Below are 17,094 nucleotides of genomic sequence, written 5' to 3'. Positions count from 1 at the left end.
GGCCGGCAGTCTCAAGCCCCGCCTCGGGGTGCGGTGGGGGCGGGGCCTGCGGAGGACTCGGCCGGGGCGGGGGCGGGGCCCACGGGCTGGGACTCCGCCTCGGGGAGGAGGCCTGGGCGGGGCTCAACCTCGGGAAGGAGCGAAGGCGGGGCCTGCGGGATAGGACTCTGCCTGGGGGTAGGGGCGTGGTTCAAGGGCTCCGGCTCCGCCTGGTGGAGGAGAGGGGGCGGGCCTGCGGGCTGAGGCTCCGCCTCAGGAAGGAAGCGGGGGCGGGCCTGCGGGCGGGGACTCCACCACGGGAAAGGGGCATGGGCGGGGCTCAGCCTCTGGAAGGAGCGGAGGCGGGGCCTGCGGGATAGGACTCCGCCTGGGGTGGGGACGTGGCTCGCGGGCTCCGCCTCGGGGAGGAGCGGGGGCGGGCTTGAGAGCTAGGTCTCCGCCTCGGGGAGGAGTCGGAGGCTGAGACTCCGCCTCGGGGAGGGGTGGGGGCGGGACCTGCGGGCCGGGACACTGCCTCAGGGAGAAGGGGGCGTGGCCTGTGGGCAGGGCTAAGTCTCGGGCTGCACCGTCCCTCCGGGTCGCCTGGGGGCGCCGTGGTGCGGCGCCGCGGCCACTCCCGGAAGCGCTCTCTTGGGGTTGGCAGTCCTGGAGGCAGAGGCTGCTCGACAGCACACGTGCGGCAGCCGCGATGAAGTTCGCTTACCGGGTGAGCGAGGGCGCGGGACCGGGGCCGCGGCGCTGGGTCCGGGGTGGGGGGCGGTGGGGCCGCACTGTCTCTCAGCCTGTAACCTGCGCGGCCGGCCCCAGGGCCATGGGCGGACATCCCGGACCCGGACGGAGAGGCGGGCCCCGGCCGCCAAGCGGCAGGTGTGGGCGGGAGAGAACGGAGCCCTAGCGGGATGAGCATTGACAGGCCAGCCCTGGACTGAAGGCCTGATTCCCGGCTGCACGCGGGCAGAGGAGCCGCGGAGCCGAGCCCCGGAACGTCGCCTTCATTTTCCTTCGCTGTCAGGGTCACGTGGCTGCCCGATGGTGGGGACACTGGAGGTTTACCCCGTCCACACCTTGTGGGTCCCAATTCTTGAGGGTAGTTCTGCCCCCGGCCTCCTGCCTGGTCGCGTGCCTTTCTCCCTGGTTCGTGCCAGGTCCTTAGCGCCTTGGCCTGGCTCTGGCCACAGCGCAGGCCTTCTTCAGCGCCACCCCGCACTTGCTGGCGCTTGCGCCTCAGTGCTCTCTTCCCTTGCCACCCAAACCAGGAGGGGATGGGTGGCGGCTCTCCTCCCGCCCATAGCCAGCTCCTCTCTGGCGGCTGCACTTCACCCGCTGTCTCCATTCCTTGGGGCCACCTTCCTGGTCGGGACAGCATCACCGAACCGCCTCTCTGCTCTCCCTGTTGTTCCTGCCGTGGTGAGCATGGTCTTAAAAAAAGGGGGGGGGGGGGATTTGAATCACAGCCGGCCTCTGCCTAAAATGTTCTCGGCTGGCCAGGCTTCTCCCTCTGAGCTCCCTGAGGTTATGAGGGCCGTCACTTCCAGACGCTGGCCCTGCTGGCTCCTTCTCTCTAGGTTCTGGTTCTGGCGGCCCCTCCAGGGGTCCTTCCCTGACCAGTCTCGGAACTACCTCTCTCTTCCAATCGCTACACACGCTCTGTAGTTCCTTCTTCAGTGCCCCGCCCCCTGGACATAGACTATGAGGGCATCAGGGCACAGACCCCAGCATCCAGCCGCATGTCCAGGGAACACATGAGTTTGGCGATGAATGAATGAATAAGCTAATAAACTGGATCCCAGCAGGTTACTTTGTTCAAGAAGCCTTGAGCCCCAGATGCCCTTGGAGTGCCCTTTTCTCCTCCTGAAACATGGGTCCTGTTCTCTTCTGCACTTGGCAAACGCCTCTGTCCTTGTACGCGTCCCACATACTCCCAGTGCCCCTCTCCCACCTCAGCAGGAGCTTATGGCCCCTGGGGGTTGGGCTCACTTTGCTTTCCTCCCTCTCGCTCAAGGCTGGGCTGCACAGGTGGCCAGCAAGTGTCCCAGGGGATGCGTGGAGGGACCCCAGGAATGACCAGGGACCTGGGGGGGAGCAGGGAGTCTGTGCTGTCTCCTTGACCAGAGAGAGGCCTCGTTTAGCCCTTTCCCAAAATTGAGACTTCTGTACTTTTGTTGTGTTAAGATGGCTTTATTTTCTTTCCAGTTTTCGAATTTGCTGGGGACGGTCTATCGGTGTGGAAACTTAAATTTTACATGCGATGGAAATTCAGTTATTAGTCCTGTGGGAAACAGAGTGACGGTGTTTGACCTTAAAAAGTAAGTGCGTCACCAGGATGTTAATGACAGTGACCGCTATGGCGTGTGGGCAAAAGCTGACCGCGCCTCCCTCTCACTAGTGCCCCCGTTAAGTGCCGCAGCCCGAAAGTCTGTTCCAGGGTGTACGGAGTGTCAGCGGGTCAGGAGTGCGCCTGGTCCCTCAGCTGAAGCCCAGTATCTAGGTTGTTGACCTCACCTCCAGGGCAGAGCTCCCGCTGCTGGGCTGCCTTGTCGCCGGCTCACTGCGGCTCAGTTCTGCCTGCTGGGTGTGCTGTCCTCCCGGACGAGCGTGTGGCTCTGTCCTTCCTTCTCAAGGGGAAGGACTCCTGAGCGGTTGTCACTGCTTCCCACAGTCGTGTGGCCGGGGTGAGACCCTCCTGTCGCCCAGGTTTCTGTCCTGCTCTGCAGGCCTCAGCCTGTCTGTACGGTGGGACGATGGTCCACATCTTTGCCGAGGGGGACTTCTGAAGCTCCTGAGAGCAGTGCTTGTGGGGGAACTCAGGGCCAAGTGCAGGTCTGACCGTCACGGCTGCCATGGCGTTTAAATGACATCTTCTGGGGCTTGCTGGAGCAAGGAGCACGCGCTCGTTGGAGGAAAACTAGAAAGTAGGACAGTAGGGAACCAAGTTAGACTAAGCAGCGGTTACCCGTCTTTAACGTTATTTTTGCGTTTTTGCACACTCTCCCAGCTCTGTAAGAACAGCGCTGCCTACGTGCGCCGGCCTTGTGGTTAATCCTTTCTGTTAACGTGTAGCTTGTTTCCAGTTTTCCGACTTTGTAACGTCTGGAAAATTGTCCCCAGATGTGGTTCTACAAACAAAATTGGCAAACCGAAGCCCAGTTTTAAGGTTTTTAATCTGCTTTACCAGATACTCTCCGAGGACCTGTTTTTCTTTCTGCTCTCCCAACCGGGAGCTCTGGCCCCAGAGCCAGGAAGGGACAGGAAGGGTGGGGAGGAGAAGGGTCTCAGGCCACCCCTGCCCCCCTCGTCTGACAACTGAGACCAAGGACACGGCTCTGGTTTTGTCTCCTAGCAACAAATCCAGCACTTTGCCCTTGGCCACTCGGTACAACGTTAAGTGTGTCGGGCTGTCCCCAGACGGCCGCCTGGCCATCATCGTCGATGAAGGTAAGTGCCCTTGGCCGGGAAACAGCGGCTCAGGTGGTTGGGGCACACGAGGCCGTCACCCTGTCCCGCTGGGGGTGTAGGCCTCCGCGGTCCTGCCTGCGGCCCGGGTGGGCTTTGGGATGGGGGTTTGGGGGCGGGGGGGGGGGGGGACGCAGATGCGCCTGGGTGTCCCGTCTGGGGCGACCGCACATCCGCCACTTTCCCTTCTTGCAGGGGGGGATGCGCTGCTGGTCAGCCTGGTCTGCAGGTCCGTGCTCCATCACTTCCACTTTAAGGGCTCGGTGCACAGCGTGTCCTTCTCCCCTGACGGCAGGTGAGGGCTGGGCGCGGCCTCCGTGACCCGCGCGGCAGGGCTCGGGGGGGGCTCTCTCGACGGGAGGTGGCAGCGCGGGAGCCTGTGCTCAGGCCTCATCTTGATGCGCGTCTGGGCTCCCGCAGGGCTGCACGGCCACAGGCCCCGCTCCCCCTACTTGAGGCCTGGGGCTCCCACCCTGAGCGGGAGATTCCGAAGGTCCTTGTCCAGGACCGCCTCCAGACAGCAGAGCCACAGAGGGGCCCCTGTCTCTGAGTGGCACTGACCCCCAGCCTCGACGTGCACAGTGAGAATGTTGTGTGCAGACAGGGCCCTGGCTGGACCCAGCCTTGCTCTGGGTTCAAGGGCCACAGGAGAGAGGGCCGGTTCCCAGCATGCTCACACCCAGGCTGACCCGGATGTGCCCTGGAGGGGGCAGCCCTGGATTTCGGCCGCGAGCCCCCGTTCCACGTCCACCCTCAGAAACTGCTTAGAACGGCCTCCAAGGCAGTGGCCACTCCCCAGCGCCCGTCGTGCAGAGCCCTGTTGTCCTTCCGGCTCCCGGGGCGTCTGTCCCAGGCTGGCGGGCGGCCAGAGGTGCGGCAGCATTCAGGGTGCCTGCAGGGTCGGTCTGTCTCTCTGACCGTCCACCTGTCCTTCTTTGGCCTCAGTCCCTGTAGGAGGAGAGGGGACCTGGGGGCCATGGAGAGGCAGGCCCCTATGTTTTGCCTCTCGTAGGAAATCGCCTCGTAGCACGTGCACTGTCTTCAGAGGCTGAGCTGGTCTCGGGACTCCATGGGTCTTATGGATCAGTGGCCCCTTTTCTGTGGCAGGAAGTTCGTTGTCACAAAAGGCAACATCGCTCAGATGTACCACGCCCCTGGGAGGAAGCGGGAATTCAACGCGTTCGTCCTGGACAAAACCTACTTTGGGCCGTACGATGAGACCACGTGCATCGACTGGACGGACGACTCCCGGTGAGGCCTGCGGGCGGGGCCTGAGGGGGACGCCTAGTAGCTGGCCTCTTGTTGGGGGGGGGGGAGCCTGGTGACTCTTGTCGAAGACCAGAGTTTCGGTCTGGAGTGGCCTCCGTCCAGCCTCACGAGGTGCTGGAGGCAGGATGGGCTCCCGGTTCTGAGTGGGGCCTGCGCTGCCTGGGGCATCCGCCCCTGGACACCGGAGCGCGGGATGGCAGCCTTGCTGGGGATGCTGTATCCGGTGTGACACGGCCCAGTCGGTGCCACCAGATGGGCGGAGCAGCTGTGTCCACGGCAGAGCCGGGAGCTGCTCCCGACACGGGGGCCGGCCCCGTCCCCTCACGGCCGCGCCCCTAACCGCCCTGAAAGGCACCTCAGCCGCTTGCTCGCTCCCAGCTGCCCTGTACTCTGTGCACGGGGACAGTGGAGGCTGGGGGTCAGTGCCGCTTTGCACACCGGCCACCGCCGGGTGAGAGGTGGGGCTCAGTCGCGGGCGGTTCCCAGTGCGTCTGCGGGAGATGGCCTCGTGCTCCTAGTGCGTGGCTCCTCTATGGATGGGCAGAGGCGGCGCCCTGTAGCCATGCCTTCCTGCCTCTTCCGCGAGGCGATGCCTATTCCCGCGTCTGCCTGTGTTCATGCCCTAAGCAGGGCCCCCCGCGCGGCACCCCATGGGCATGGTGGTCCATTCTCAGGGCTCCCTTGGGCTGCCCTGTGGGGAGGGCAGTGACCCGTCCACCAAGACACGCAGATCGGTGCAGTGCAGGCCCGGCTGCTCTCCCTGGGTCTCTCCCCTGCGCTTGTGTGGAGCTCCACCACAAACCCCGAGGACGAGCTGAGTCTCTTTTGTCCAGGTGCTTTGCGGTCGGGAGCAAAGACATGTCCACGTGGGTTTTCGGAGCTGAGCGCTGGGACAACCTCATCTACTATGCGCTGGGAGGACACAAGGACGCGATCGTGGCTTGCTTCTTTGAATCCAGCAGCCTAGATGTACGTTTCACTCGCCCGATGGCGTCCCAGATCTCAGCTACGCGCCAGCTGCCCCCCCCCCCCGCCCCCGTAGACACAGGTGCCCCCCGGGTTACCTGGGGGTGTTCAGGAGCCAGCGGCACCTGTTGGCTGCCCGTTGGCCATCGTCTCTGCCAGTGCTCAGGGGCAGGCTGCAGACGGATGTAGCTGCGTGGGATTCTGTCCACCACGTGGCTGGCGCGGGCTGACCCAGGCCCGCTCCCACACGCTTCCTTTTCCAGCTGTACACGATCAGCCAGGACGGGGCCCTGTGTGTGTGGCAGTGTGACACCTCCCCCGAAGGCCTGAGGCCGAAAGCCCCCACGGGCTGGAAGGCAGATCTGCTGCAGGGGGAAGAGGAGGAGGAGGAGGAGGAGCGGGAGGAGGAGACCACAGTCCGGGGGAAAACCGCACCGGCCCCGGAGGAGCAGCAGGGAAAAGTGAAATACTCTCGGCTGGCCAAGTAGGTGTCCCCACAGAGGCTGGCGGGGGCCTCGCGCCCTCCAAGGCTGAGATGTGACAAGGAGGCACAGAGGGCCTGGGAACCAGCCGGGAGGCCGCCTGGTGTCCCAGGTGCAGGGTCAGGGAGGGGAGAGCCTCGGGCAGAGGGAAGGAGAGGCCGCTGCAGCAGGGCCCGTGTCCTGCATGGAGCCGGGGCGCCTGGCCTGGGGCACAGGCATGAGATGGGCCTGGCGCCCCGGCTCTCCATCCACGGCTCTTCTGACCCCCCTGTCCATTTAGGTACTTTTTCAATAAGGAGGGAGATTTCAACAACCTGACTGCCGCGGCCTTTCACAAAAAGACCCACCTCTTAGTCACCGGCTTTGCTTCTGGAATCTTCCACCTTCACGAGCTCCCCGAGTTCAACCTCATCCACTCCCTGAGGTGAGGGCCGGGGGGAATGGCGGGTTGCACGCGTGCTCGCCGGCCCCACCGGACGATGGCGGGGCGTAGTGCGGGGCCGTGCAAGGTGAGGCTGTGGGACGGCCAGGCGGGCGGTGGGCAGAGTGGGCTCGTGGTGCCGCCTGCCCGCCCTTTTCAGATGCCCCGCCTTCCTGCCCAGTGTCTCCGATCAGAGGGTCGCTTCCATCGCTGTCAACGGCTCCGGAGACTGGATCGCCTTTGGCTGTGCAGGTTCGTCTTTGTGCGGGGTCCGGCCAGAACAAGAACGGAGCTCCTGTCCCAGGACGACCGCCTGCTGCCCCCTCGCCTCCGGGGCCCGGTGCCAGCGAGCACGGCCGGTCGGCCAGCGGCCCTCGTCAGGAGCAGCGGCGCAAGTCCATGAGCGACGCCTCGCTTGCTGAGCCCCTGTCTCCGTCAGCCGGGCCCATGGCCGTGGGCCTCGGGTGGGCTGCGTTAGGTGACGGGGCCGCCGCGAGGCAGTGACACGGGGTGGCAGCGTCCCTGCCGGGTTCCCTCACTCAGGTGGAGGGTGACAGAGGCACTGGCCTCGGTGGGTCGGGCGGTCCGGTGCCGGCACAAGGCAGGACCCGATGGGGCGCGGGGCACAGTATGGTGGGCAGGTCCCCAGCCCCTCCCCACGTGTGCTCCGTAGGCCTGGGCCAGCTGCTGGTGTGGGAGTGGCAGAGTGAGTCCTACGTGCTCAAGCAGCAGGGCCATTTCAACAGCATGGTGTCTCTGGCCTACTCCCCCGACGGGCAGTACATCGTCACCGGCGGGGATGACGGCAAGGTGGGGCTGGTCAGGTGACCAGGGCCGTGGCCTGGGGTGGGAAGGACGTGGGGCCTTGTCTGCTGGCTGGGGCACCGGGGGCTGGCCCAGCCGGGGAGAACCAGGCTCCAGCTCTGGGGTTCAGCCCGGAACTCACGGGCTTGCCCGCTCCATCTGGGCTCGCGGGGAGGGGTTCACAAATGACCCGGGGCCAGCTGGCTGTTTCTGTGTCTCTGCCTCGGATTCCCGCACACGTGCGCCCGCTTGTCCGTGGTGGCAGCCGTGGCATGTGGGTGCGGGTATGCCCCAGGGTGACACAGGCCCCACAGACCTCTACCCTCCCTCACGTGGAGGCGGCAGAGAGGCAAGGGGCAGACGGCATCTCTGGGCTCGGTGGGCACACGGTGGAGTGTGCACACGTGTGCGTGTGCGTGGTCCTGAGCTGGTGCCGGCCTCCCTCTCCACGCTGCAGGTCAAGGTGTGGAACACCCTCAGTGGCTTCTGCTTCGTCACTTTTACGGAGCACTCGAGTGGGGTCACCGGCGTGACCTTCACTGTCACTGGCTATGTCATCGTGACCTCTTCCATGGATGGGACCGTGCGTGCCTTTGACCTCCACAGGTGACCTTTCTAACAGTCTTTCTCTGGGGCGGGCCGTGATCGCGAGGCAAGGGTCGCGGGCATACAGACGAGGGTTCGGGGAGGGCCCAGGAACCTGAGCGGGGGTGTCCCGGACTGAGCGTTGCCAGCTGGACTCGTGTCTCGGGGCAGGTACCGGAACTTCCGCACCTTCACGTCTCCACGGCCCACCCAGTTCTCCTGCGTTGCCGTGGACTGCAGCGGGGAGGTCGTTTCGGCCGGGGCGCAGGACTCCTTCGAGGTCTTCATCTGGTCCATGCAGACGGGCAGACTCCTGGACGTAAGAGTCGCACGGCTGGGGGCCGGGGGCGCAGCCACACGCAGGAGGGGCGCCTCTGCAGACCCGCGGGGAGCAAGCAGCTCCGGCTTCCGGCCGGGGCTCCTCCCGTCCTGCGGGGATACAGCCAGCCCGTCCTGCATCCTCGGGGCAGCGGGACCTCGTGCGCAGCACCCTCGGGGCGGGTGGCGTCTTCATACCTCCTCTTCGGTCGCCACAGGTTCTGTCCGGCCACGAGGGCCCCATCAGCAGTCTGTGCTTTAGCCCGGTGAAGTCCGTCCTGGCCAGCGCCTCCTGGGACAGGACGGTGCGCCTGTGGGACATGGCAGACAGCTGGAGGACCACGGAGACGCTGGGCCTGACCTCGGATGGTGGGTGCACGGGCCAGGGGAGGGGGGCTGGCGGGCGGGAGTTCTGACACAGGGAGGAAGGCTGCGTTAGACGGGGCGCTGCCCGTCCATCTTGGTTGTGGGTTGAGGGACATCGGGCGTGGTGTCCCTCGGTGTCAGGCTCCTCTGTAGGACAGTCGGGGGCCTCGCGCGCTCGCTTGCTCAGCTGCCGGCCCCGAGAAGCAGCCAGCGCTGTCGGGCGGAGCCTCGGGGAGGACTCCGGGGTGATGGTAGGCTGGGAGGCCCCGCCACCCGGGCTCCGGCCGTCTGCGCGTGCGGGCGAAGCTTTCCTGCCCCGCACACGTGACGTCCGCGTCGTGGGCCCCTGGGACTCGCGGCCCGTGCGGTGTCTCTGCTTCCCGCCACCCCGCTCGGGTCTGGTTTGTGCTCTTCGCGGCCGGCCGGCGGCCTGTGTCTGCAGGGCCTCCAGGTCGTCTGTGTCCAGTCCGTCCCGCGGTTCTGTCAATCACCTGTGTCCTGCTCTCCGTGTGCCGCACCGCCCCTCCCCCCCCGCCCCCGGGCCTGGCCCCTCACACCCCGGCCCCTCCCAGCAGGCTGGTGACCCCACCTGGACCCTCTCGCCCCCTGAGGCAGTTGGAGCCCTGCCCGTCGCTAGCACGGCCCGGGGCCTCCCTCGCAGGTTGGGGCTTGTCTGGGGGAGCTTCCGTGTGCCTCCACTGGTGCCCGCCTGGCTCTCCTGCATTGACACCGGCTGAGGACAGAGGGTGTGGGCTCCTGCCGGCGCTGGGCTCCTTCTCTGGCCCTGATCACGCGTCTCTTTTCAGCCCTGGCTGTGACCTTCCGTCCCGACGGGGCAGAGTTGGCCGTCGCCACACTGAACTCACAGATCACCTTCTGGGACCCCGAGAACGCCGTGCAGACGGGCTCCATCGAGGGCAGGCACGACCTCAAGACGGGTAGGAAGGAGCTGGACAAGGTCACCGCCAAGCACTCGGCCAAGGGGAAGTGAGTGCCTCAGTGAGCGGGCGCAGAGCCCGGGTTGGGTTTGCGGTTGGCGGGTGTCCGTGTCTTTCCCCCCCTTGGCCTTGTGGACCGTCGGGGACTGGTGTTTGCACATCTGCCTCTGCTCCTTTTGGGTGTGGCTCTTGGGGTGGGGTCACCAGGTAACCCAGGTTCACTTTTTCGAGGAACTGCTGGAGTGTTTTGCAAAGTGACGGCACCATCTGATATCCCCGCCGGCAGCGGGAAGGGTCCCGGTTTCCCCACGTCACCGTCCCCGTCCCCGTCCCCGTCCCCACCCATTACTGCCAGTTTTTCTAAATCACAGCCGCGTGGGACGGGGCGTGAGGTGATGTCTCGATGTGGCGCTGACTTATCTTTTTCTTAAGGACCGATGCTGTCAAACACGCTTTTGCAGGCCGAGCGGCCGTCTGGACGTCGTGTCTGGAGAAGCGTCTGTCCAGGGCATTTGTTTGTTTTAATTGTGTGTTTCTCTAGTTGTGTGTGTATTCGAGACAGGAGCTCCCCGACAGACCTGTCCCTTGGAAATCTCTTTTCTGCTCTGTGGGTTCTCTTCGCTTTCTCTGGTGTGTTTTCAAGCGTGAACGTGTTTATTTTCTCTTCTGTCGGTCGTGCCCTTTGGTGTGTGGGACAGTCGTCTCCCGTGGCCAGGCCCGTAGGCACCTGGTTTCCGGGGATGCAGGGCCGAGGAGGCCCCCCTGCCCGTGGTTGCCTTGCGGGTGACAGGCACGGTGGCCTCCTTTTCCTTCTGACTTCAGCAAGGAAACATCGTGACTGGAGCCATGCGGTCCTTTTGTGAAAGGGCCATGTCCGTTGGGAGGTCCCTTCTTGGGGGGCCTGCTGCCTCGGAGCCTTGTGAGCCCCAGGCCAGAGCCCCGCGGATGATGCCTGCTGGCCTTTGAGGGAGCGCCACACGCTAGGGGTCCCTGGGGGTGAGCGTGTGTGTGTCCCCTCTGCTCAGGGCCTTCACTGCTCTGTGCTACTCTGCGGACGGCCAGAGCGTCCTCGCGGGAGGGATGTCCAAGTTCGTGTGCATCTATCACGTCAAGGAGCAGATCCTCAGGAAGAAGTTCGAGATCTCCCGCAACCTCTCCCTGGACGCCATGGAGGTGAGCGGGTGCCCGGGCCTGGGCTGCCCTCCCCACGTCCTGGCGCCACGGGGACCGGGAGGAGGCTCTAGGCGTGTGTGCGCCTGCCTGGGTCCCCGCCCCCTCCCGAGGGATTCTGGGCGCGGGCGTCCCCGTTTCCCTGAGGACGTCAGGCTGAGGGGGCAGACGCCCCACGTGTGCCGGCCTCGTGGAGGCTGACGGGAGCCCTCGGTGCAGCGCGTTAGGGAATCTGACTGCCGTGGTGGTGGCAGCGGGGCCCCTGCACGTCCACAGCAGCTCTGAGGGCGGGTTCTGCTGCGCAGCGGGTAGGGACGCGTGTCCCACGTGCATCCCACACGGGGCCGGGTCTCCGTCAGTATTTGTGGCACGTGAGGAAGGCAGGGGACAGGGGACAAGTGAGACATCTGGAGCTTTGCCCTTCTAGGAATTTCTGAACCGGAGGAAGATGACAGAGTTTGGCAACCTGGCGCTAATCGATCAGGACGCCGGGGCAGAGGACGGAGTCGCGATCCCACTGCCGGGTGTGAAGAAAGGTGAGCGGAGGACCCCTCGTGTCTCCAGAGCCCCCGGCCGCAGCAGGCTGCGCTGCCCACCTCCTTTACCCGCGTGACAGCAGCCTGGCTCAGCGGCTGGCACCCGGCCCTGTGCCTCGCGCTCACCCACACGTGGGCCACGGGGAGGGCTCCGGGGTCAGGGAGCTGGCGGTCCGGGAGGCCCACAGGGTGCGCGCCCCTCACAGGGACGGGGCAGGAGAGCCGGGGGCCTGGTAGACCGTCAGGAGGGGACACCGCCTGCTAGAGAGCCCCTGTGCCAGCCCTGGGCAAGCAGCTGCTGTGCAGCTCCCCGCCCCCCCTTCCCCGTGCTGGCCTGGGTCGGCTCATTCCAGCCCTGGCTCGTGCCCCACCACGTGCCTGCGGGCCCATACTGCACGCTGGGGAGTGGGGGCTCCTCAGCGACCGGCTGGGTGACGGACCCAGGACCGCACGATCGCCGTGGGCCCTGGAGCAGCCCTGCCTGCACCGAGCCCCTTCTCAGGAACCTCTTAACGAGAGTGGGGTCTGTAAGCCCTCAGTGATGGGCAAGGGTGCTTCTCAGCCTGTCTGGAGACCTTTTTTTTTTTTCTTTTTAAATTTCTTAATGTTTATTTCTGAGACAGAGAGAGACAGAACATGAGTGTGGGAGGGGCAGAGAGAGAGGGAGACACAGGATCCGAAGCAGGCTCCAGGCTCCGAGCCATCAGCACAGAGCCCGACACGGGGCTCAAACCCACAAACCATGAGATCATGACCTGAGCCGAAGTCGGTCGCTCAACCGACTGAGCCACCCAGGCGCCCCGTGTCTGGAGACCTTTGATTGTCACAACTCGAGCAGAACAGGCACTGTTGGTGGTGAGTGTGGGGGACTGAGGGGTCCGCTGGACTCATGAGAACCCAGCCCCATGTGTTGGTCCCCCTAAGGTCAAGAGCCCCCAGAGAGAATTTGTGGGGAGATACACACGAAGTGTTGCTGAGCTGGCTTCCAGGTGGCTGGGGGCCAGGCAGAGAGGAGCCTTTTCTCAGGTGATGTACGTGTCGTTGAGCTTGGAACATAGCACCCCTCACACCGCAAATTTGAAAACAAATTTCAGGAGCGCCTTGGGGGTGCTCAGTTGGCTGAGCCTCCTACTCTTGAATTCGGCTCCGGTCACGGTCTCATGGTTCATGGGTTCGAGCCCTGCATCAGGCTCTGTGCTGACAGTGTGGAGCCTGCCTAGGAGGCTCTCTCTCCCTCTCTCCCTGCCCCTCCCCCACTCCTGCTCTCTTTCTCTCTTTCTCTTTGTCATAATAAACTTCAAAAAGTTAAACTAAAACAGGTTTCCAGAGGAGATGCACGGGGCAATGACCAGTGAGGACGAGCCCCTACAGATGCATGGGGTGGTGACCAGTGAGGACGAGCCCCCACCCCACAGAGCTGCCCTGTGAGGTCGTGCGTCTCGTGCACCGCACAGAGTGCTTGGCAGAGTGGCCGGTGGGGACTGGAGCCACCCTGCCCTCAGCCTTTGGGTTGTGCCAAGGCCTTTTCGCAGAATAGGGCAGGTGTCTGTCGGCCAGGCTGAACGCCCACAGGAGCGTGTGCTCCAGGGGCTCGTCCGCGGAGGCCAGCGGCGCCCGTGAAACAGCATCTGGGGCCCTGGCACAAGACTCCCCGCGGGGCCCAGGGGCCAGAGCCGCCGCTCCCGCTGGGCCTGGAGCAGCAGGGCAGCCCTCCTTTCGCGGAGGGGGAGGGCTGCCCTGTAACCGCGAGGCCCCTGTGTTCCAGGTGACATGAGCTCTCGGCGCTTGAAGCCTGAAATCCGGGTGACTTCGCTTCGCTTCTCTCCCACCGGTGGGTGAGCCCCGGCCAGTGGGTCGTGGGTGCCGGGAAGCGTGGGGGTTGGTCCCGATGGGCTTCCGGGCCCATGGTGCACGTGGTGGGCCTGGCACCTCTGTTCCAGTGACGAGGTTGGTCACAGCTTCTGGCTGGCTCTGGGCCTCGCTGTCCTCCACGCGTGACGTGTAGTCTTTGTTCGCTCCCGACACGCTGGGCTTTGAGGCGGAGGCAGGCGGCTGCGCCGAGCGTCCTCCCGTGTGCCAGTCTGCGGCGCGGCAGGGGAGGGTCTGTGCCCGCAGGGCCTGGGACCGTTAGGTAAATGCGGTCCCGCAGGGCAGACGGGAGGGGGGGTTGCCGTGGGCTCGTCCGGGGGGTGACGGCCGACACTCCCCAGCATCGACGGGGAGGCGGAGGCAGCAGGGCACAGAACGGCACGTGGCCGAGTACGGCCGTGCGAGTCGGGGCGCAGACCGTGGTCCAGTCTCGCCGGCTCCACGGCGGGGACGCCACGTTGCCGCAGAGCCGGAAGCCCACGGGCTCACGGAGGACTTGACCGGGCCTGGTGCTCACGGGACGCGAGCGGACGCACACGGGCTCTGCCCTGAAGCGGCTGGTGGCTGGGGTGGGAGCGGGGGGCAGGCGTCCCCGTGCCCTTTTCTTGCTGATACTCTTGGGACCGCGGGGACTTATTCGGTGCCTTTTAAGTAAAAGCGGGGAAGGTGAAAGTGGGTGTTCAGGAAACCCCCCGACTGCCTAATTCCCAGGGCGCTGCTGGGCGGCCACCACCACCGAGGGGCTCCTCGTCTACTCCCTGGACGCCCAGATGCTGTTTGACCCATTTGAGCTGGACACCGACGTCACCCCCGCACGCATCCGGGCGGCCGTGCGCCAGCAGGACTTGACCAGGGCCATCCTCATGGCCTTCCGGCTCAACGAGCGGACGCTGCTACAGGAGGTCCTGGAGTCGGTGCCCTGGGACGAGGGTGAGCGCCGGACGGCCCGGCAGCTTCTCGGCCCCTGCGCGCGCGGGGTGGGGTCTAGGCCGCGCTCGCCTTCTCTCCCGCGGGACGGTTCTTTGCAGAGCGAGTACGGTTTCCTCCCCCTGCAGTCGAGGTCGTCAGCTCCTCGCTTCCTGAGCTGTACGTGGAGAAAGTGCTGGAGTTCTTGGCTTCCTCCTTCGAAGTGTCTCGCCACCTGGAATTCTACCTCATATGGACCCAGAAATTGCTCCTGGTGCACGGGCAGAAGCTGAAGTCTAGGTGAGGGGCGCGTCAGCTGTGACGCCCGTCTCCCGTCGCTCAGCTGCGCTTTGCTGCAGGTCAAAGGGGGAGCTTTGTGCGCGCGCGCGCGCGGGCACAGCTAGCGCCTCGGCGAGTGCTGTGCGCTGAGACAAGTCTCCTTTCCAGAGCAGGGAAGGTGCTGCCGGCCGTTCAGTTCCTTCAGAAGAGCATCCAGCGGCACTTGGACAGTGTCTCCAAACTGTACGTGTGGCTGGTGGGGTCAGTGGGTGGGGCGGGGTGGCCCGTCACCGGCTGGTTCCACGCTGGGGGCTGCCCCCTGAGTCGTCTGTTTTGGGGACAAAACACTGGGAGGTGTTCCCTCCCTCCCTGGTGAACTGAGCGCACGGGCCACCCACGGCGGGACTCGGGGCTGGCGGGCTGCGGGTGTGGCCGGGAGTTTCGAGCGATCCCCCAACGAAACGAGTTCTCTGTCCTGTCGCCGGACAGTTCGTTCGTGGTTCGTGCACCTTCTGCCCCCTGCCCTGAGGCTCAGCAGAGTCACAGCGGCCGTGATCACCACCGCTTGGCCTTTTCTGGGCCTGTTGACTGGGCACGTAGGGGGCCTGCGGTCTTCGGGTCAGTGTTGAGGTGTCCCAGCCCTGTTTCCAGAGTGTGTTCTCTGCCCTTGCTGGTGACTGCCGGTGTCTAGAGGCCAGGCCTGTGTCAGTCCTTGACTGCCTCCTCAGTGTTCAGCCCACAACAAGCCCTTCCTTCTAGTGTCCTGGCCGCCCGCTGGAACACGCCAGGGGGCGAAAGGGGTCTGTGTTAAAGTCTGCCGCATGCTCAGAAGAGCCTTCTCTCTGTCGAGGCTTCCGTGACTCGACAGAGCTCAGTCCCAGAGACCAAGTGCCTCTCGTTAGACGGATTCTTCCGTCACGTTCACGTAGATGCGTGATAAATGCTTCGTTCCTTGGACGTCCGTGCTGCTGACGCGTAGGGTGCCGTTGGCTTTTGTGTATTGATTGGGGAGGCAACACTTCGGTTACGTTGCCAAACCTAGATGGGGGGGGGGGTCAGTTTGTTTTTAAAGTTCATTTATTTTGAGAGAGCGAGCGAGCACATGCACACGTAAGCAGAGGGAGGAGGAGAGAGCGAGGAGGAGAGAGCGTCCCGAGCAGGCTCTGGACGCAGGGCTCGATCCCACGACCTATGACCTGAGCTGAGATCAAGAGCCGTGACTGAGCCACCAGGGCATTCCACCTCGATAGTCCCTTACCTTTTACTCGTTCTCACCGGGTGGCTTCCTACACGGAGACAAGGGTGTGATTTTTTTCCCTTCATTTTGTTAACGTGGGGACTGACCTGATTGGGAGCGTCCCTCTCTGCTCTCTAAAAGGCCTTCAAGCTCTGCACCCGCCCCTTCCTCCGTGTCTGGTGCGGCTGGGGAAGCTATCGGGATGGGGTCCGGGCAAGGGCAGGGGCGGTGAGGGCAGACCAGAAGAGGTGGGTCTCACGGCTGGGTCCTTGAAGGGTCCTTGAAGGCCGCCACTCCTGCAGGGCTGGGTGGCTCAGAAACCGAGTTAGGAGGGGCAGGTAGGGGGCTCCTGTAGTCCCTGGCTGCTTTTTCTCAGGGTCACAGGGAAGGCGGGTGCCGGGTGAGCCAGAGTCTGGATAGAAGAGAAAGTCTGCTGCCCTTACTGACGTGACTCCTGTGCGCTTTTCACAGCTGTGACTGGAACCGCTATAACATCCAGTACGCTCTGGCAGTTTCCAAGCAGCGGGGCATAAAGCGCCCCTCAGAGCCGCTGGGAAGCGAGGAGGAAGCGGATGCGTCTGACGACGATGACACTCTGCACCCGCTCGGGGAAGGACAGGAAGACGGGGACAGACAGCTGGTGTAGAGCCGGCCGCGTTCGCCACCCCACATCCCACGTGTTTTGGTTAAGACTCCCGGAGAGATGGAACCACGCGGCCTGGGCCCGGAAGCGAGTGGGAGGGCCGTCTGAGGGCTGCGGAGGTCCCCACGCCGGGACTCCTGTTCCCACAAGAACCAGACGTGCCAGCAGCGGCAGCGAGAGCGCAGGCTTGTCACACAGGCCTGGGGCCCGCGGTGTAACAGCGAACGTTGCTCATCTCCTGTTGAAAACGCCTTTTACAGAAGCAAAAGGGTTCATTTTTATAGGCTCAAATTTTGTAGGACTATTTATTTATATTTTTAATACACTCTTGACGACAGATTTAGAGATAAAAAAGATGAGGTTTTGTACATGAAAGTGGATTAAATCTGAACTCTGAATTGAGAATGTTTATAACATATCCTGGGTCGTGCAGGGGGATAGGGTCCCCTGTCTGTTGGCCTCCTTGTGCAGGGGGCGTGGAGGAGCAGGGCAGCGGGGTCACCCTCGCGGCCCCCAGGCTGGGCTGCCTGCCTTGGGGGTCAGTGCACTCTGACCTTGGAGGGGCGCTAGCAGCCCCAGAGCTGAGACCGGACAGCTCCCTTGGGGAGCTCACGCAGGCGCAGGGGGTGACACGAGCTGCTCTTCCGTGGAAGGCCCCTGAAAGCCTCACCGAGCAGGGCACAGAACCAGCTTCTCCCCAGCTGGGGGCCTGTCCCAGGGGCTCAGTAGCCAGGGCCACCAGGGTCAGGAAACTGGGCCGACCTGGGTGCAGCTCTTCCCTGAGGCTGCCTGGAGGCCTACAGGGTCGGGTGCGGGTGGGGCCAGCGCCCGGGGGCCCTGTAACCCTTGGGG

General features: G+C 64.4%; 1 protein-coding gene across 2 annotated transcripts; it reads left to right on the top strand.

The window, feature by feature from the left end:
• Positions 1-554: 554 nt before the first annotated feature.
• Positions 555-16,644, top strand: PWP2 (PWP2 small subunit processome component). 2 transcript variants are annotated; one of them, XM_011285786.4, is made up of 21 exons: positions 555-706; positions 2,194-2,306; positions 3,341-3,435; positions 3,649-3,748; positions 4,561-4,704; positions 5,556-5,691; positions 5,952-6,172; positions 6,451-6,594; positions 6,773-6,843; positions 7,265-7,401; positions 7,853-8,001; positions 8,152-8,299; positions 8,517-8,667; positions 9,471-9,651; positions 10,628-10,775; positions 11,200-11,308; positions 13,074-13,139; positions 13,889-14,107; positions 14,233-14,383; positions 14,531-14,605; positions 16,071-16,644. In XM_011285786.4, the coding sequence occupies exons 1-21, from the start codon at positions 689-691 to the stop codon at positions 16,243-16,245; spliced, it is 2,751 nt and encodes a 916-aa protein (XP_011284088.3). In that variant the 5' UTR covers positions 555-688; the 3' UTR covers positions 16,246-16,644. The 2 variants fall into 2 exon arrangements, with proteins under 2 accessions (XP_011284088.3, XP_011284087.3); XM_011285785.4 differs by lacking the exon at positions 555-706 and adding an exon at positions 749-1,407.
• The last annotated feature ends 450 nt before the right edge of the window (positions 16,645-17,094 follow it).

This window comes from Felis catus, chromosome C2 (assembly GCF_018350175.1).
Source record: "Felis catus isolate Fca126 chromosome C2, F.catus_Fca126_mat1.0, whole genome shotgun sequence".
Taxonomy (NCBI): Eukaryota; Metazoa; Chordata; class Mammalia; order Carnivora; family Felidae; genus Felis; species Felis catus.
Note: the sequence above shows the minus strand (reverse complement) of the source record. Positions and strands in the feature narration are given on the sequence as shown.